General features: G+C 43.4%; 2 protein-coding genes across 7 annotated transcripts in view; one reads left to right on the top strand and one right to left on the bottom strand.

Moving 5' to 3' along the window:
- zfyve28 (zinc finger, FYVE domain containing 28) overlaps positions 1-7,569 on the bottom strand; it is a 92,243-nt gene extending 84,674 nt beyond the window's left edge. For all 5 annotated transcript variants that reach the window (XM_007905234.2, XM_007905235.2, XM_007905237.2 and 2 more), the window contains exon 1: positions 7,242-7,569. In XM_007905234.2, the coding sequence (XP_007903425.1) occupies positions 7,242-7,277 (36 nt within the window). In that variant the 5' untranslated portion in view covers positions 7,278-7,569. The remainder of the gene's footprint in view (positions 1-7,241) is intronic.
- A 497-nt stretch (positions 7,570-8,066) lies between these two features.
- cfap99 (cilia and flagella associated protein 99) overlaps positions 8,067-20,758 on the top strand; it is a 65,620-nt gene continuing 52,928 nt past the window's right edge. For both annotated transcript variants that reach the window (XM_007905239.2, XM_007905240.2), the window contains exons 1-2: positions 8,067-8,127; positions 19,885-20,009. In XM_007905239.2, the coding sequence (XP_007903430.1) occupies positions 19,896-20,009 (114 nt within the window). In that variant the 5' untranslated portion in view covers positions 8,067-8,127; positions 19,885-19,895. The remainder of the gene's footprint in view (positions 8,128-19,884; positions 20,010-20,758) is intronic.

Below are 20,758 nucleotides of genomic sequence, written 5' to 3'. Positions count from 1 at the left end.
TTCACTCTCCTGGGAATCAAACTCAGTTAACTCGCTTGCAAGGCAAGTGCTCTAACCACTGAGCTACAGGACTCCACTCAGGCAGAAACTCACAGAAGGCAAGGTCTGAAATTTCTACTCAGAGATCTTGCACTACAGTCACAATAGCCTATCACACAGTTGGCTGAGGGCGAGCTTTTCCCTTGGTACCAGGCTGCTCGTCACGAATGTTTGTTGACTGACCCGCGGCTGGCTGAGCAGTGCAGGTAAGTTCGTTTCAAATATATCCAATATTTTTTGCTTGGGATGCACAGCATGCAACTTTATTTCACCATTCGCTTGTAACATGTAAAGTTTCCATTATTCACATTTTGCATGGTGCTAGTCATGGTATCATTATCAGTAAGATATTATGGGTCTTACAATATTATATATATTATACACACACACACATACAGGAAGTCCTAAAAATGCTGAGCCTGGTCCTGCCCTCAATCCAACATCACCCTTCCGTGCTCCCCCCCCACCCGCAAAATACAAAACACACTCCTCTTTCCCAATAGTGTCATTGGATCGTCAACACCCACCTAAACAGGCAGATGGGATTAATATCTTACCTGAAGGGAAACACCTCTAACAATGAAGTATTCCTTTCCAGCAATACGCTGTGTGTCAGCCTAAAGTGTGAGCTCAAACCCCGACACGGGGCTTGAGCCTATGATACTCAGGCCCAGAGGCAAGAGTGTTGACAACTGAGCCTCTGACACCGGCATAATGCAATATTCAAAGTTTCTGTCCAACAAAAAACATAAGAGGAGAGCCACAAACTAGCAAGTCCAATCAGCTGTTCAGTTAAACTGGAAAGGTTCACGATCATTAACTGAAGCATGAAATGGAATTGCTGCTATTCGGTCCCTGTCATTCCAATTATGTAATTCACACTGTAGGTGTGATTCAGTATTTAATGAGGTTCAATTCCAGCTGGATAGCAGAGAAACTGCTCCTGCTGTCAACCATCTGTAAGCCAGATCAGAGATCAGAGAAGATGGTTTGGCAGTTAGAGATGATTTTTTAAAAAAAACTGGAACAAACAAGCTGGAGATCTTCTGCTCATCTCAACTGGAGTGAAATGCCTTGGAACAACAACAACAACAAGATTCCACTTATTGAGCGCCTTTCACGTCGGGAGGACGTCCCAAGGCGCTGTACAGTTGGGTCAGGACCCGAGCATTGGGGGGAAATGGTCAGAGTGAGGGAAGGGAGGGAGGGAGCGAGGAGGGGGGAAATGGTCAGGGGGAGGGAAGGGAGGGAGGGAGTGAGGAGGGGGGAAATGGTCAGGGGGAGGGAAGGGAGGGAGCGAGGAGGGGGGAAATGGTCAGGGTGAGGGGAGGGAAGGGAGGGGCGAGGAGGGGGTAGAGAGTTGAGAGAGGAGCTGAAGGTACGGTCAAAGAGAAAGGTCTTGAGACCGGCCTTGAAGGAGGAAAGGGAGGAGGCAATTGCACATTCATTGCAATTCATTGCAAGCCATGAATGAGTGACAGACAATCCAGGGATCTGATCTTCTAAACCTTTGGTTCAAATACAAATTTCTACATCATTTGCCATGAAAATTGGAAGAAAAAATAGCAAATTACAATGCACTTCATAAAGCAAGATGAATTAGCCATCAAACATGCCGTAACTACATTAGACAATAATAATTGATTTGAGAACATAGCAATCATCAGGAAATTCAAAAATGACTGTAGAAAAGACCAACAACCTTCAAAAACTGTGGTACCCATTTGAAATCATACTGGTTGAGCATGTGTCACTTGTAGCTAAAAGTCTTGTGATATATATGGTTTCCAGAGCTGACGAGTCAGAGGTACTGATGATTTCACTTCACAAAGAAAATAAAAATACTCCTTGCATTTGATATAGCACTGAATCACATCTAGATATCTCAAAGCCTTCACAGAATATACTGTAAAGTGAATTGACTGTATATTTGTGGACGAAATGAGGCAGCCATTTGCGCACAGCAGTGTCCTACAAACAGATCCCACACTTCAGATTGGATTAATAATACTTGCATTTGATATAGCACTTTTCACGTCAGGAGGACGTCCCAAAGCGCTTCAATTGAAGCGACCAACTTATTTTTTGGGGTATTATTATTAGGCATGTGGAGTAGGGAAACTTGCCCAAGGTTTCACTCTACTGGGAATCGAACCCAGGTCTGTCACTTGCGAAGTGAGCGCTCTAACCACTGAGCTACAGGACTCCATTGATCCAACAACTCAGAAGATATTGGTATGAGGGATAAGGCAGGGCAATGGGATTGAATGAACCCCTGGGTCTGAAAGTTGGTTCAAACTCTATGGGACAACGACAACGTCCTGTTCTGTAAATTTCAATGATTCTAAGACAGCCATTCTTTACTCTTTGCTTATAATGAATCCAGACAGCCATTTAACAGAGCTGCTCTGCATGCAGTTTGAAGTACGGTGCCTTTAGAATTTACCACAACATTGCCCGCCGCGCCTCTGTCTCACACCGCAACTCGCTGAAACCCTCATACACACGTTCATTATATTGAAGCTTCACTAAGCAAAGTCCTTGCTTGCCGGCCTCCCCATCTCCTTCCTCCATAGACTGCAGATGGTGCCAGAAATCTGCAGCCCATGTCCTCTCCTGCGTCAGGCTCCATGACCCTATCACCTCAATCCTCGTCTGACTGCACTGGCTTCCCATCACACAGAGGATACAGTTCAAGATCCTGGTCCTCACCTTCAAAGCCCCACATGGTCTTGTTCCCCCTTACCTCTGCGACCTCCTAACCCGCTAACATTCCGTCTCGCTCCCTCCACTTAACAGGCTCCTACCTGCTTCACGTCCCCCAGCTCACTCGGCCCACCATTGGCAGACGGACCTTCAGCCACTCTGCCCCTACCCTCTGGAACTCCATCCCGCAGTCCCTCCGCCTCGCCCCCTCCCTTGTCTTGGGACTTCCTCCCGACGTGAAAGTCACTATACAAAATGTGATTTGCTGTTATTGTACCTAACTGTACCCATTCCAGCTACACCTGCAACCAAAGGATCAAATATGGAATGCAGATTGACACACAGATAGACACACTTATCCTTGAAAGATTTGATTTTCGCTGAGGCACCTTTATAATGATAACTATAAATGTATAACTTATAATCATTGGGACGTCCTCCGGAAGTGAAAGGAGCTTTAAACTCACCAGTCCTGACCAGGCTCCACTGGCTGCCCCATCACTGATCGGATCAACTTCAAGATCCTCACATTTGTGTTCAAATCCATTCACTCCCTGGCACCTCCCTACCTCTCCCACCTCCTCACTCCCAAATGCACCATCCGATGCCTCTGTTCGACTGGCACTGGCTTGTCCCTTGCACTCTCCCCGCGCCCCCCCGCCCCCTCTTTCAAGAGATGCAAATGATGGAGATGCAAATGTCCTGAAAATGTGTGAGGTCTCAGATGATGAAAAATCCTTCTCAGCTGAGAAATTCAGAGGCTGTGCTTATCGTACACACTACATTTGCTATTGTCCTTATTTTTTGAATATATGAAACCTAAATTGTCTCGACAAAATGCAGATGGATAAAGCTAAACTTTAAAATTTAAAAAATAAGAGACAGTAAAAATATGATGCTACAACTCATTTGAAATAAAATGTCATTGGTTGGTTGTCCTCAATCCACTATATAAACTGAAGATTTCTAATTTATCTTTCCTAATTTCCCCCAAGAAAGTTGAATTTCCCCAAGAATTTCCTCCAAGACATCTCCTGGAAACATCAAAATCTGCAAGGATATTGTTTTCCATGTGCCTGTAGCCTGTCACTTTTTTAAAAAAACAAAACAGTTTTATATATTTTTCTAAGATGGGATAGAATGTGCCAGCAGACAATTTACCAATGGCAGGTTATCACAGGTCATTCACATGCAATCTCCAACAGGGTTTTGATAATCGGAAGGGAAACCCTGACTAGAACTTCAGCATTTGCTCAAACTACAAAAACAAATAAATCGAAGATAACCAAAAGTTCATCATGGATTCCCAAAACTAAATCCAGAACAAATTTTAATCCTAATGTAAACTCGTCATGGATGTTTATGGGACATTGCTTGTATGAATTAGCTGCTATGTTCACCTACAAATACAGTTACCATACTTCACAGAAACTCTGAGATGTTAAATGCTTATAGGCACTATATTAAATTCAAGGATTATTATTTCTGCAATTCAAGGGAATAACTTCCTCTAGAATGCAAAGAACCACTTCAGGATCCTTGACTGCTTTACAAATATGCATATATGTATAATATATGACACATGTAATACATGTTTCACACACCTGTATTAAAGAAAATCATACATTTCAATGATAACAGTTCATTTAATAATTTAAGTTTGATTATAGAAAATATGCAGCAAAGATAGCAAATCACATTTCAGATCTAACTGCATAGCATAGCTACATGCTATCTATGATGTACATAACCTTCATATTATTTATAAACTATTATTGGGGATTCAACTGACAAACCAGAGGGCAGAATAGGAACTGCGGCAAACTCCAAAAGGTTAGTCTAACAAACCCACTTTAATTTCAATCTTCGATCTTACTATTTTCAGCAAGTAGAGGAAGAAAAATAACAACATTTAATACTAAAATTTACTATATTAGGGAACACTGAAGAACATTTAGCAGAATTTTTCTTTATACCAGGTAAACATAATATTCAAAACAACCTTCTGGAGAAATACTTCTACAATATGAAATTACTGGGTTATGCAGTCAATTCTGCAGTACACAATTCTCCCAACAAACCAGCTTAAAATGAACTGGCAAAATTTAGACAACACTAGCTTCGCATCCTGACTGAGAATTACTGTGAAAAAGAACATTGTGTTTTTGAGAGAAAGCATTCCCACAAATCTACAAAATGAAGTTAACCAGAACAAAGACTGATGATTTGTCTGGCAACTAACCTAATGGAAAAACAAGTAAATCAGATCTTGATAATAATAATAATAATCCTTGCATTTGATATAGTGCTTTTCACGTCGGGAGGACGTCCCAAAGTGCTTCACAGAACACACTGTAAAGTGAATTGACTGTATATTTGTGGGCGAACGCGGCAGCCAATTGCGCACAGCAATGTCCCACAAACAGTCATGGATTGAAAATGACCAATTTATTATTGTTTTGGGTTTTGGAGGGATTATTATTAGGCTCTGTGTGGAGTAAGGAAACTTGCCCAAGGTTTCGCCCTCTGCCTGGAATTGAACTCAGGTCTCTCACTTGCAAAGCGAGTGCTCTAACCACTGAGCTACAGGACTCCACTAATCCACCAAAGAAGTCCACCCGTTCAAGTGGACAATGTACCTTTTTAGTAATGATAGCCAAACTGAGTCCAATTGTAATTTCAGAATTCACAGACTTTGGATCATAAGCATATTTAATACCATTCCTTCCATTTGATACAGCACCTTATGATATTGTCAAAATAGCTGAAACGCTTGACATGTTTTTCTGTAAAGTGTAGCAAATGCAATTTGATGTTGAGTGCTGCATTTTAATCTTTTTTTCAATTCTTTCATTGACTAATGCTACTGACATGTTAAATGTGGCTAATATTGATTTCGACAAACCATGTTTCACTGCACAATCCCCACATACCGCAGAGTATCGGGTAGGAAAGCAACATGAATGGGCTGGAGATGAGATAATAGTCATCCAGACAGGTATTAAAAGTGCCATCAGAAACCTTGCTCAGCATTATTCAATTGAAAAGCCTCAGATGTACTTATCCATTTTCGGCATTGCTGGGAGACGGTTCTAACATCAGCCCCCGTTACATCAACATTTTTAAAAACGAAAACAGCGTTAGCTATTGCCTGCGAGTTTCTTGTAAAACTCAAGAAACTTCAATCCTTGCGCCATAAATGCTGAACACGAAGTCAACACAACAACGGCCCTCTTTATTGGCACTTCAATGCGAAATTGTAACGATGTCCCACCAGAAAAGGAACAGCAACTTTACGGCGTGAACATCTCAAGCAAAATCATAGCGTTGAACGATTTCCCCCTTTAGATCGTGTTGCAAAACACAGCAATATAAATCTGAGTGTGATCGCGGTGACTGAGCGGTGCCACCTCGCAAATGGACTCTAACCCCACGGCTCGGGGCGGGGCGGGGCGGTGCGGGGCGGCACAGGAGTTGAGAGGTTTTTTTTCTCTCTCTCTTTTGGGTTTGCACCTCACACGCGGAGCCCTTGTAATCTCCGGCCATTCGCTGCTCGCAGTGCCCCGGCAAAGGAGCAGTGCGACTCGTAACCCCCAGTCCCAGACCCTGGCGCCAGCCCGGACCACAGCAACCATGAGCCAGTCAACCGGCCGCTGCACCCAGAGCTTTAGCCTCCACTCCCCTCCACTCTCTCCCTCTCTGACGCTCATCAGCTGAAGCCAAAATACCGTCGAAATGAAGCGCCGCTTCATATGTGCGGGAGGGGTTGAGTGGCCGCGGGCCTGGGTGGCGCTGGCTGGTGTTGGCTGGGTGCTGGTGCTGGTGCTGGGTGGTGGCTGGTGTTGGCTGGGTGCTGGTGCTGGGTGGGTGGTGGCTGGTGTTGGCTGGGTGCTGGGTGGGTGGTGGCTGGTGTTGGCTGGGTGCTGGGTGGGTGGTGGCTGGTGTTGGCTGGGTGCTGGTGCTGGGTGCTGGTGCTGGTGGCTGGTGTTGGCAGGGTGGCTGAGTGCTGGCTGGTGGGTGCTGGGTGGCTGGTGCTGGGTGGGTGACTGGCTGGTGGGTGCTGGGTGGGTGACTGGCTGGTGGGTGGCTGGTGGGTGGGTGGCTGGTGCTGGGTGGGTGGCTGGTGCCTGGTGGGTGGGTGGCTGGTGGGTGGCTGGTGCCTGGTGGGTGGGTGGCTGGTGGGTGGGTGGGTGGCTGGTGCCTGGTGGGTGGGTGGCTGGTGCCTGGTGGGTGGGTGGCTGGTGGGTGGGTGGCTGGTGGGTGGCTGGTGGGTGGCGCTGGGTGGGTGGGTGGCTGGTGGGTGGCTGGCTGGTGGGTGGGTGGCGCCGGGCCGGGCTTTTTACAAAAAGCACAGAAACTTCAAACCATGTGCCGTAAACACCAAATCAACGCAATGTCCCTCGTTACCCCCAACCCCCCGCCCCCCGCTGGCGGGCCGGGCCGGGCCGGGGGGGTGCACACAGTGTACCCGGTGTGTGAGTGTATAGGTGACTTACCTTGGGTTTGTACAGCCACTTGCGGAACCTGTTCATGATGGCAGCCGCTGCGGTTGGTTTGGCGTCGCCTCCCCGGGCAGCTGCCTGGCTGAAGCGGCTTTACAGCGCGGCGGGCGGGCGGGCGGTGCCTCTCTGTCACCCTCCCCGCGGCTCTCCTCTCTCCCGCCCCCCCCAGGCCTGGCCCACAATCCGGGCGGTAGGGCAGAAGGGTCGCTGCTGTGTGGCGGCGCTCACGCTGACATTAACGGCTCCACCGACGCTGCCGCAGTTGCTGGAGGCGCTGCTGCGCGCTCACCTCGGCTGACATGACAACACCATCCCACACTGCACCGCGGGCGACTTGGGTGGGCGACCCCCGGATATGACGCACGCTCGAGCGTTGATTGATGTGGCTTCTTTCGGCCAATCGGAATCGCGAGAGGGAGACTTCGCTCGCATTACATTACATTCAGTCATTTTCTCTCCCTCGCTCTGGCGAACGGCTGCCAAATAAAATCCCCCCTAACAAATAGACACTTCATGACGCTCTCACCGAGCTCCAAGTCACGTATGTGTTTTGCTTGTGTGTTGAAAAATGGTCCTGTACCGACGCAGGCTCCAATTTCGTCGTGCAAAGCGCCAGGACCGCGCCGTTGCTAAGAGACGTGCCAAACATCGATTGGGTGCGCATGCGCTGCGGTGAGCAGAGGACAATGGGAAGTGTAGTCCGGCTGCGGCTCGCGCTCCCGTTTGAGCGCGATTTTGTCAACTTCTTAAACTACACCTCCCAGCAGACTCTGCGGGCAGACCTCCTCTCCCCCCCCCCCCCCCCCTCCCTCCCCGCCCCGCATCTCATGCCTCGTCTCCCATCAAACTCCTGGCGGAAAAAAAACACTTTGAAAGTGAAGTAAGTGTTTTCGCCAATTATTTTGTAATCAGTGTTTGAAATGGGAATCGATAAGTTGTGCCGTTCCTCGTGGATCGAATCCATCTGATCTTTTTTCTTCAGGACTTCGAGATTGAGTGCCATCCACAGGTGTCAGGTTGACTGGGATCAGAATAATCCTGGCATTTGATATCGCGCCTTAGCACGTTATTGAGACGTCTCAAAGCGCTTCGCAGGATAAACTGCAAAGTGGATGGACCGTATGTATTTTGCGGGTGGAACGCGGCAGCCAATTGCGCTCTCGGGCGGTGTCCCACAAACAGTCGTGGACTGAGTGACCAATTTTTTTAAAAAGGGATCATTACGCCTGGAAAGTGATCCGCCAGTCGACTAACAACTGAGTTCCTACTTGCTGCCAGGTAAACATAAGTGTTTGGAGTAAGGAAACCTGCCTAAGGTTTTACCCCCGTCCAGGAATCGAACCTCGCTTGCAACGACAACAACAACTTGGATTTATATAGCGCCCTCCACGCTGGACGGCGTCTCAGAGCGCTTAAATAATAATAATCCTCGCATTTGATACAGCGCTTTTCACGTCTCAAAGCGCTTCACGGAATATGCTGTAAAGTGAATTGACCATGTATTTGTGGGCGAAGCTAGATGTGATTTACGATCGAATGTAAATGTATATTTGTGGAACTGTTTTATCAAAAAATGGAAGGCTTTACTTTTTCTCTTTATGAATGCAAGTGCGTACTTGCAGCATTTATCTGTGTTGAGCAAAAAAATAAATGCCCAGGACAGGTGAGTTTTGTGATACAATCGTAAATTTTTTCTTCTAACACCACCTGGGTTCACCAACTTCCTGAGTAATTTAACATACCTGTATTTACTACAGTCTTGTGTAAAATAAGTAATAAATGTCCAACTTTTCTTTTCTGAAATTAAATCCATGAGTTAGCCTTCTAGATTTGTAGAGCATGTTACAACTAACCTTTTGCTTGGAGCGTCTACCAAAGTAGGACGATAAGGGACTGTATTCTTTGCTTGAATCATTGGGCAGCCAATGGATAATTGCAACCACAGTATGATTTAGGTCATGATTTCTGTGAACATCAGATAAAATAGGAAATTGGCGAATCCTTTCATCACAACACATTTGATATACGTCGGGGACTTTTAATAAGGTGCTAAAAATAATAATAATCCTTGCATTTGATATAGCGCCTTATCATTGTTGATGAGATGTCTCAAAGCACTTCACAGAATATAATGTAAGTGTATTGTGTATAAATGTGTATTGTGTATTTTGTGGACTACATGAAATTCCAATTGGCTGTGCCTCAGCCATTACGCTCTGGAACTCTCATCCTCAATCCCTCTGCCTTGCCCCTCCTGACTTTCAAATCCTGCCTCAAGAGTTTTGTTTTTGATCGTGCTTACAGTCACCTCTCCCCTCCCTCTCCCCTTGGCTTGGAGCAAGACTCCGCCGCTGTCAAGCGCTCTGGAATGCTACCCCACGTGAATGGCACCATATATAAATGCAAGTTGTTGTCGTAAGGATTATTATTTTATCCATTCTACAATCTAAACACCAGCAAAATTCTATATTTCTTGCTATAGCAATAATTGTCGATAACTGCATAAATGAATGTCAGTGCTTATGTTTTAGTTAGGATTTCAAGTTTAAGTGTTATGCTTTGATGGGATATCTACAGAATAGGAAATCATTTAGTATATTGATTGTGTTATTTTCTTGGATGAAAATAAGGATCGATCCTGAGAATATACCGTAATTTATTTAAGCATGTAATATTTTGAATTGTTTATTATGTATTCTCATAGATTCTCATTTGCAGATAATATGACATGAAACCACAAAATAAATTAAAAGTTTCTGCTTGTGTGTCAGCCATGCTTAGTTGGTAGCACTTTTGCCTCTAAATCAGAACAGCAACATGCATTTATATAGCACCCTTCATGCAGGACAGTGTTTCAAAGCATTGCACAGGGTTGGACTCTGAGTAAGGGAGAAGGGTGGTGACCATAGAAGTGGTATAGTGGGATTTAAAGTTAGATAAAGCGGGAGGACGAGGGTAATTGAGGCAGGGAGCTCCACAGATTAGGAGCATAGTGGCTGAAGGCATGGTCACGAATAATAATAATAATAATAATCCTTGCATTTGATATAGCGCTTTTCACGTCTTCTAGATGTCCCAAAGCGCTTCACAGAATATACTGTAAAGTGAATTGACTGTATATTTGTGGGCGAACGCGGCAGCCAATTGCGCACAGCAATGTCCCACAAACAGTCGTAGATTGAAAATGACCAATTTATTATTGTTTTTTTTTTGGAGGGATTATTATTAGGCTCTGTGTGGAGTAAGGAAACTTGCCCAAGGTTTCGCCCTCTGCCTGGAATTGAACTCAGGTCTCTCGCTTGCAAAGCGAGTGCTCTAACCATTGAGCTACAGGACTTCACAATAGTGGTACAGAGAGGATGGGGAGTGGAAGCTTGTGTTAGATGAGCGAAGGGGGCAGGCATAGGAGTGGAGCATGAGCAGGTCTGTGAGGCAACAACAACAAAATCACATTTGAATAGCGCCTTTCACGTCAGGAGGACATCCCAAGGCTGGACGCTGGACAGTCCATGTTTGGGACCCGAGTTGGGGGTCGGGATTGGGGAGGGTGGGGGACCGGGGGGGGGGTGTGGAGAGTAATCGAAAGCATGGTCGAAGAGGAGGGTCTTGTGAGCCAGTGGCAGAGCCGGGCAATCTTGCGGAGGTGGGGGAAGGCAGACTGGGTCATGGCACATGTGGGGTAGGAAGGATAGTTGAGGGTCAAACAAGACGCCAAGGTTCTGGACTGGCTTAGTGAGGTGGAGTGTGCACCTTTGGATAGTGATGCTGTCGGCGCTTGAGGTGTGGAGGCAGGGAGAAGCTCGGGCTTAAAGGGATTATTATTGTGAGGTAAGGATCTTGAAATCAATTTTTCGGAGACAGGGAGCCCGTGGAACCTGGCAAGGATTGGGGTCGTGGGCTCAGAAGGTTGTGAATTCAAATCCCACATCAGGACCTGGAACTCACAGTCAAGACTGTGACTGTGACTCACAGTCAAGGCTGCGGGCCTGGCAGGCTTAAATATGGCAAAGGGAGTGAAGGACCCATGGAGTTTCTTAAAAGAGGTGATTATGAAGGCAATGAAACAATGTGTACCCATGCGAAGCAAAGGTACCAAGCTTAAAGGCACTCCTGCCAGGTTGGATGGTGTACAAAACAAATCATAAAGAGGAAAAAAAACATTTAAGGCCATGAAGGAAAATGGCACGGAAATAATTCGGACTCAATACCGGAAGGCATGCCAGGATTGCAAAAAAGACATCAGAATGTCAAAGAAAGCTTTGAATTGAACATGGCAAGAGATGCGAAGGATAATAAAATGTTTTTTAGTTACATTATGAGTAGACGAAAACCAAGTAATGGAATAGAGCCATTGAATGTGGGTTCGGGAGACAACATGACAAATAATGCTGCACAGGCTGCAATAGTGCTAAATACGGTTTTTGCATCAGTCTTTATCAAAGAGGAGACGGGTAACCTCTCTGATCTGGAAAGAGAACTCAAGGATGTTGCAGAGAAAAGTTGCGACACTATTCATAACACTATCAGCATGGTTGCCAAACAGCTGTGTAAACTTAAGGTAAATAAATCTCAAGGGCTGGATAAATTACATCCGCGGATCCTTAAGGAACTAAGGGAGGAAGTCGCAGAAACGCTGGCACAAATCTTTAAAAAATCACTGAATACTGAAGAAGTGCCGGGGGACTGGAGAAAGGCAGATGTTACACCTATTTTTAAGAAAGGTAACAAAAGTGACCCAGGAAACTACAGACCAGTAAGTTTGACGTCCATTGTGGGTAAAGTTATGGAGACTCTTAATGAGGATAAAATCATGGAGCATCTGGACGGAAATAAAATCATAAATGATAGCCCATATGGGTTCATGAAGGGAAGGTTTTGCCAATCTAATTTACTGGTTTTCTTTGATGGTGTGACAAGGGAGCTTTATAAGGGTAAGGCTGTGTATGTTGTGTATCTGGATTTCAGTGAGGCCTTTGATGCAGTTCCTTTGAGAGGTTGGTACTGAAAGTAAAAAAAAAAGTAGGAATCAGTCAAGGTATATTACAATGGATACGCAATTGGTTGACCGGAAGAACCCAAAGGGTGGTGGTACAGGGAATGTCATCAGACTGGGAAAATGTTACCAGTGGAGTTCCGCAAGGGTCTGTTTTGGGACCTCTTTTGTTTAATATTTTTATAAATGATCTAAAACTAGGAGTCGCAAGCACAGTGGCTAAATTTGCAGATGACACCAAGCTAATGAAGGTGGTAGATTGCGAATCTGAACAAGATAGGTTACAGGAGGATTTGAACATACTTGGCAGATGAAATTCAATGTGAAGAAATATAAAGTACCTCACATAGGGACAAAAAATCCTGGAAAGGAGTATTATTTGAACGAAGGAAAATAATATGTATGGAAAATGAAAAGGACCTGTGGTCCTGATTGACATGAAATTGAAGGTCTGCCAACAATGCTCCAAGTCAGTGAGTAAAGCAAACTAGATTTGGGATGTATCAAAAGATCAATAACAAGCCGAAATAGTGGGGTAATCCTGCCACTGTATAAATCATTGATGAGACCATATTTAGAGTACTGTGTACAGTTCTGGTCACCGCAGTACAAAAAGGATATTGGAGAAATCGAGAAGATACACAGGAGGGCAACTGAAATGATTGAGGGAATGGAATGAATGGACTATGAGGAGCAACTAAGTAAATTGGGCATGTTCACGCTGGAAAAGAGAAAATTTAGAGGCAACATGATTGCTGTCTTTAAGATTCTAAAGGGGCAAGACGATATAGGTCATGACAGGCTGTTTCAGCTTGTCCAGAATAGTAGAATCAGAGGACACGGCTTGTGAATGAAGGGGGTAAATTCAGAACAAATTTATGCAAACACTATTTCAGTGAGTGAATAGTGAACCTGTGGAACAGGCTCCCTCGGGAGATGGTTGAAGCAGGAAGTGTTAATTCTTTCAAACACAGATTAGATAGTTTTCTTTTAGGAAATAACATTATGGGATATAGTACATAGATAGTTTGGGACATATATGCATGCGACTACCAGGAAGGTGGAAGGCGAACGAGATGGACATTGGTCTTTTTTGTCCAGCATTTCTTATGTTCTTAAGACTGACACTGCAATGCAGGGCTGGTGATGTGCTGCATTGTTGGAGATGCCATCCTTCAGATGCAACATTAAACTGAGTCTTGTCTGCCTAAACAGTAACCTTGTGGGACTACTTGAAAAGAGAAGGACATTTCTTCTTGTGCTTGCCAACAATTCTCCGGATAAATTAGTCATGATTGTTTCCTAGGATGTGTGCAAATTGGCTGCCACATATACAGTGTGTATATATATATACACAGTCTCTACATTTGACAGTAAATACATTTAACAGGTTTTAGACATTTTGATGTTATAGGTCAAATGTAAGAATTATTATTGTTGCAGGGTATCCATTATTTTAATAAAAATTATCATAATAATAATCTTTGCATTTGATACAGCACCTTATCAAATCATTGAGACATCTCAAAGCGCTTCACAGGATATATTGTAACGTGGATTGTGAATTTTGTGGGTAAAATGCGGCAATCAGTTTACAAACAGCATTGACCCACAAACAGCCATGGAATGAGTGACCATTTTTTTATTTGGGGGATTTGTTGGCCACGACACTGAGAGAAACTCCCTTCTCTTTTTGAATAGTGCCATGGGATATTTAACATCCACCTGAACAAGCAGATGTAACCTCGGTTTAATGTCTCATCCGACAATGCAACACATCCGCAGTACTGCATTGGAGTATCATCTTAGGCTATGTGATTAAAACTCCTAATGCGGGGTTTGAACCCATGATCTTTTGACTCAGAGATGAGAGTGCTTCCACTGCACCCGGCTGACACACATCATAACGTTTTGTGAAGGGAGTGTTCTACTCCGATTACTGCGGAGAGATTTTTTACCTCTGTCTCAGGATGTGGGCAATGCTGGCAGGGCCAGCATTTATAATATAATAATAATAATAATCCTTGCATTTGATATAGCGCTTTTCACGTCGGGAGGACGTCCCAAAGCGCTTCACAGAACACACTGTAAAGTGAATTGACTGTATACTTGTGGGCGAACGTGGCAGCCAATTGCGCACAGCAATGTCCCACAAACAGTCGTAGATTGAAAATGACCAATTTAATTATTGTTTTTGTTTTTTTGGAGGGATTATTATTAGGCTCTGTGTGGAGTAAGGAAACTTGCCCAAGGTTTCGCCCTCTGCCTGGAATTGAACTCAGGTCTCTCACTTGCAAAGCGAGTGCTCTAACCACTGAGCTACAGGACTCCATTTATTGCTCATGCCTGATTTCTCTGACAATGTGGTGACGGGTCTTTTCTTTAAACTGCTGCAATCTGACTCCGTCTTTGTGAAGCATTCCAGGACAATATCTTACATGAACGGTGCTATGTAAATGCACGTTGTTGTTGTGGCATTGATACGCCTGCAGTAATGTTGGGGAGGAAGTTTCAGGATTTAGATCTGTTGACGTCAAAGGAAAAGTAGTATTTGTCCAAGTCAAGCTAGCACATGACTTAGGGGGAAACATGGAGATAGTGGTAATCCAATGATAGCCCGGTTCTAGATTTTGCTTATTGTGACAGCGAGTGTACGCCAGTCAATATTTACTTTGTGTTGATGCATAGTACTGTGAAAGATCTTAATTTGGAAGTTGGTTCTATCAAAGAACTGTGGAAAGCTGGCTTCCAAATTAAGTTCGTAAGGAATTTCTGGCCTTGTATGTTTTTCCTCAAAATTTATCCTTATCATCCCAAGACCATGCATTTGGTGATTTATTTAGATATTTCAGATTGAATGGTTAAATAGGCTGACGTACAAATATTGCAGGATACTCAATTTACATGTAATCTGCAGTCTTGGCAAATGTTATCCCTGAAGTGTATACTAATTAAAATGCTCACACCCAATGCCATTGCAGAATAAATTAGAATATTTTGCTATGAGGAATAAATGTAACTTTTATCTCCTCTGCAATGAGTGAATCTTGGATAAGTTGTGAAGCAACATGAGGGCCAAAAGTAATTTAAAAAATTCGATAGGCCATTCTACCATGTTCCCAGGCCACGGACTTTCATACTGTGTAAACAAGGCACACAGAGGAAAGGGAGGAACAACATATAGGTTTTATGGCTCAGTGCTGTGTAACTTGTGGAGACTGTTTGTACAGTATGAAATTAAAGAGCATTAAAAATGATGATATAGATTATACAATGATGGTCAGCGTTATGTAATTTCATGACTGTACTTTTTACTGTAAAAGCTTGGCACTGTATTGCTGCATTAGTCAGCTCAGGTTTCTATGTCATAAAGTCATGGATGACAGTGCAACTTGTACATTAGCAAAGTGGGCACTTTTACAGGGACGGAACCAAAGACATTTTAGAATTCCTTCTTCAACTGCTTCAGAAGCTCATAAACAAGAGTTTTAAAAAACAAACCATTAGATTGCAGATTGAAGTATTGCAATCGATGTTACTACATTTTGTCGAGATGCAACCATGCTGCATTGCTTACTGATGTGAATTAAAAATGAATATGCTTTGATTTGCTAAGTAAAGATTTCCCAGCTGTGCCATTTAGTTTTATGGACTTTATATTTTCGTCTTTAATGTAACAAGACAAGCTGCAGTCTATCATAAGGCCTGTTTCTGAAGTTGCCTCTCCCATTCGCTTTGGCCATTTCTTTGTTTAAGAATAAAGCATTTTTCCATAAATTTTGTACCAATTGACAACATCAAGCGCTTCAAGGTCAGGTAAAGCAGTTCAAGTGTCAAGATGAAGTTCCCTCCATACTATCACAATGACATGCCTCAACTCTAGGCTTACAAGAGAATCTTCAACTGCACCAGTGTGACAATTTAATATGCTATACTGGTCTTCCTTGTGGCTCAGTGATGCTCTCAATCAGCAGCAAATAATTGTATTTGGATTCAAGCCGAAAAGTAATTGAATGGAGACTGCCAAACTCCTTTAAAGGGTAAGTATTACGCAACTGAGTTGCTCCACAGATTGCAAATGTTTACCTGTGCACACTTCACAGTATTGTATTCTGTGAAGTATTTTGAGACATCTTGAAGATGAAATAAGGCGCTATATCAAATGCAAGGATTATTATTGTCAGTTGTCCATTTTATGCTTTAAGTGGTTAGAAGGAACATAGGGGCAAACATTTTGTGTAGCACGGATCCTGTTGTGACAGTCCACTCCAGTAAAATCATGAAAATAATAATAATCCTTGTATTTGATATAGCGCTTATCAAATCTTTGAGACATCTCAAAGCATTTCACAGAATATACTGTAAAGTGAATTGACTATATATTTTGTTGGCGAAACTCGGCAGCCAATTGCACACAGCAGCATCCCACAAACAGTCGTGAAGTGAGTGACAACATTATTTTTTTAAGGGATTATTGTCACAAAAAGCGATCAGCCAATCGACTAACAACTGGGTTCCGACTTACTGATAGGTGAACAAAGGCGTGTGGAGTAAGAAAACTTTCCCAACATGCTCTAACCACTAAGCTACAGGACTCCACAAAAGTGTAAATAATGCGGGCAGGGCGGTGAGAAGTACTTCGTTCAAGTGGCCCATGAATGAATTTCCCTGTAGGGAACTTTAGTATCTCTGCTCAGTGTTCCCATCTGGAACAGATGGGATCAGTCACTTATGTGAGAAATCACAAATACAAACCACATCTCAATACTCGGGTATTGCTCTGCAGAGCACTTAGTGCACTTCAATGGGATTTCTTATTTTAAGTAACATCATTTCCTTTTGTGTGCCTTACACTGTCCTTCAGATCCAACATTCAGTGCAGCACTGCACACTCCATTTTGTTTAAAGATGCATTCATTTTACACTTCACATTTAGTTTTTGGAAAACTGTGGTGACAGGTGTGAACTCATATATCACTGAGGTCCAAAGCTTCACCAAGTCTTAGCCTGTAAGACCATTTTGTCTTAAAGCTCCGTAGTTAGTGCATTCGCCTCGCAAGCGAGAGGACCCAGTTTTGATTCCTGGGCGGGGTGAAACCTCAGACATGTTTCCTTATTCCACGTGTCTCTGTTTACTCAGCAGTAAGTAGGAACCTGAATTTTTACAGTCTTAAATTTTTAGTCCAAAATGTCTTACAGGCTGAGACTAGATGAAATTTAGGACCTCTGGTTACTAATGTTCATGTAATCATTACTTGCATAATACATGGTTAAAATATTATTTTAAGAATTGTAGTTGTACTGAGAATTCTGAGTCTTGTGGAAGCTGATATGAATGATCTGTCACATTACAGTAATTGCCTGACTAACTGCAACTTCACTCCATTTTGATACATTTCAGCTCACTGCAGTATCATTGGATCAATTCAGTCCCACCCTTTTTATTTAGTGGAGATAAATATTGATTATTCTAATAGACTCATGACTCCAACCCCGGTTAAGTCATTAATGTTCCAATATATAGTGGAACAAGACCTTGATCTCTCCAGGTTGATTGCTTTCAGAGTCTAGTGCCAGCCTTGGCAGACTGGAGTGAACAGCTGATTTTCAGCTTGCTTGTTCGTTCACAGAAAATATCAAGAAAGCTGGAATGACGTTAATCTTAAAACTCAAAGCATCTGTTCATTTTTACGTACAATATTATGCAGTGCTGTCTTGTCGAGTGCACAGATAGTAGAAGTGAAGCAAACAGAACATAGTCAAAAGAAATGTCTGGGCACAAATGCAAAATTATTATTTTTCATATTGATTTTTCTATTGCAGTAAGTAAGTGACAAGTTAATAAAAATGACTGACAGCTATAAAATACATTGGTTGTTGAGATTTCCTCTCAGTTTTCCCTCCCTGAACCTCCTTATGTCTCTATTAGTAACTCATAATTAAGATCCCACTTCCAACACAGCCAAAAGTCAAATTCAAAGAGATAATCCTTTAATTGAGCATGTGACCAGGATAGAAATTTTGTGTTGGTTCCAAACTCAAGAAGGAATATTTGATAAAGACATTGAATTATGAACAGTTGGGAAAGAGCAATAAGGCTGTCACTTTTTTTAAATCAAGGATTTAGATGGCATTATGAAGTCACAAAACAGAAGAATAAAGCACAGGATGTTATATAATAATAATCCTTGGATTTGATATAGCGCTGTATCACATCATTGAGACATCTCAAAGCGCTTCACAGAATTTATTGTAAAGTAGTTTTGACTACTATATTTTGTGAGCGAAACACACCAGCCAATTGCATATAGCAGTGTCCTACAGTCATGAATTGAGCAACCAATTTTTTTTCCAAGGGATTATTACCCCCGGAAAGTGATCTGCTAGTTGACTGACAACCAGGTTCCTACTTACTGTTGAATAAACAGCAGTGTGTGGAGTAAGGAAACTTGCCTAAGATTTTGCGCTATCGGAATTAAACACAGCTCATCTTGCATTTGAAGTGAACACGCTAACTATTACGCTACGAGACTCCACTCCAGGTTTATGGATACCATCAATGTTTTTTCATGTATTAGATGCGTTTCACTTTGCCTATCTCAGCTTCTTCACTTTGTCTCCCTCCAATGCCTTCTCCTGCTCACATGCAGCATTCCTCAGGGCTCTGACCTGGTTCCTCTCCTCTTCACCTTCTAAATGCGATCCTTGGTGACATCATCCGCAGGCATCCACTTCTGCACATACACAAATGACATCCAACTCTATCTCCATGCCCTCTACCCTCAATTCCAGGACCCCTGCAGACGTAACTAATTCTCTGTCAGGCATCAAGTATTGGATTAGTTCAAACATTCTGCAGCTCATTGTCAATAAGCCTTCTCACCTCAGGTGCATCAACCTGCACACTCAGGTGCTCACTCCACTTCACAGAGCAGGTGCAGAAACGTGGTGTATTGTTTAATTTCTAACTATTGTATCCTAACATATGGGCTCTCACTAGTTCAGCCTTCACTCACCTCCGCAATATCGCCTACACCGATGGTTGAGTTAACCTGTGCCAGCTTCATTGCATAATACTGTGCAGTGTGACTGTGTGGTATTCCTTGCAACCGTGGTGTCCATGGTGAGGGATGAATAGGCAGCAACAGCAGCTGTGATGTTGCTCCCTTTGCTATTGCAGACCCTCTCATTCAGTTGGAGTACGCTCAAGAGAAGGGACTATGAAGAATGTGATGACTGGTAATACTTCTCTCTGGAACCCACCTTGGCAACAATTTTAGTGTGTTCAGCAAACATAGCAATAATGCTATCAGTGCTGCTTTTGCCCACAAAAACAGTCAACAGTTGACAATAATTAATGTAGTTTCAAATGCTTTTCTGCATGATCAATACAATTTATATAGCACTTTTCACATCAGTAGGACATTTCAAAGCGCATATCACTGCTGACTGGGAATCTGAGCTGGGGGAACCTGAACTGAGGGGGAAGAGTGTGGTCACAGAGGTACCTCTTCATACAGACCTTGAATGAGGTGAGGTGAGCGGGAGGGAGCAAAGGTGACAGAGTGACAATGATAAAGTGCTATAAAGCAAGTCGAATTAGCTGAATAACCTTTCACACACATTTTCCCTTTATGCCCATAGGTCCTTTCAAAATGTCAATGTACTCGAAGCTTCTGTCAGAGGTTATTCATATCCTGGACAATTTTAATCCTGACAATTACAGTACTGATCACTTCTTAATGGATACGATTTTGGAGAAGCAAAAGGTAAGAGGATAATGGTTAGAAATTAAAATATTCACTTTGAACTAATGTTTACCAGGTTGCTACATTTCAGTTTGGCTCAGTTGGTACAACAACAACAACTTTGATTTATATAGCGCCCTCCATGCCGGACGGCGTCTCAGAGCGCTTTACAGTAACAGATCCCGGGGCCGAGCCAGGTGGAGGGGGAGGAAGGTGACCAAAGCTGCGGTCGGAAAGAAAGGTCTTCAGCAGAGACCTGAAAATGGGAAGGGAGGGAGCGAGACGAATGAAGAAGGCAGTTCCAGAGCCTCGGGGCATAGTGCCTGAAGGCACAGCCGCCGAGAGTGGAGCGGAGGTACCACAATTGCCTCTAATTTAAAGTCTGTGGGTTGAAGCACATAATACCTAATTTTATAGTCCAGTCCCAAAAGTGGCCTAAAATTGGCATGCAGTGCTCAAGAACTGGCCTGCTGAACACCCGCACTAGTCCACAACAAATCATTACCTCGTTTTCAATAGCTACCGAGCCACGATACCCATGGCACGGCCATAAATGAGGATAAATTGAATAAAGTAAAATGTGTATGGTTGGCCACCACTGGTCTAGATTAACATTCTAGTACAGTATTCTGATATAGGTGCATTTTTACATAAACAAAGGTCCCGTGTGCCTTCACAGGTGGATGTTAAAGATCCCATGAATCAGTTTCAAAAGAGAAGGAAGTTTCTCCCAGTGTCATGGACAACATTAATTGGTCATTCACCTCACA

Source organism: Callorhinchus milii, unplaced genomic scaffold (genome assembly GCF_018977255.1).
Source record: "Callorhinchus milii isolate IMCB2004 unplaced genomic scaffold, IMCB_Cmil_1.0 Scaffold1, whole genome shotgun sequence".
Lineage (NCBI taxonomy): Eukaryota > Metazoa > Chordata > Chondrichthyes > Chimaeriformes > Callorhinchidae > Callorhinchus > Callorhinchus milii.
Note: the sequence above shows the minus strand (reverse complement) of the source record. Positions and strands in the feature narration are given on the sequence as shown.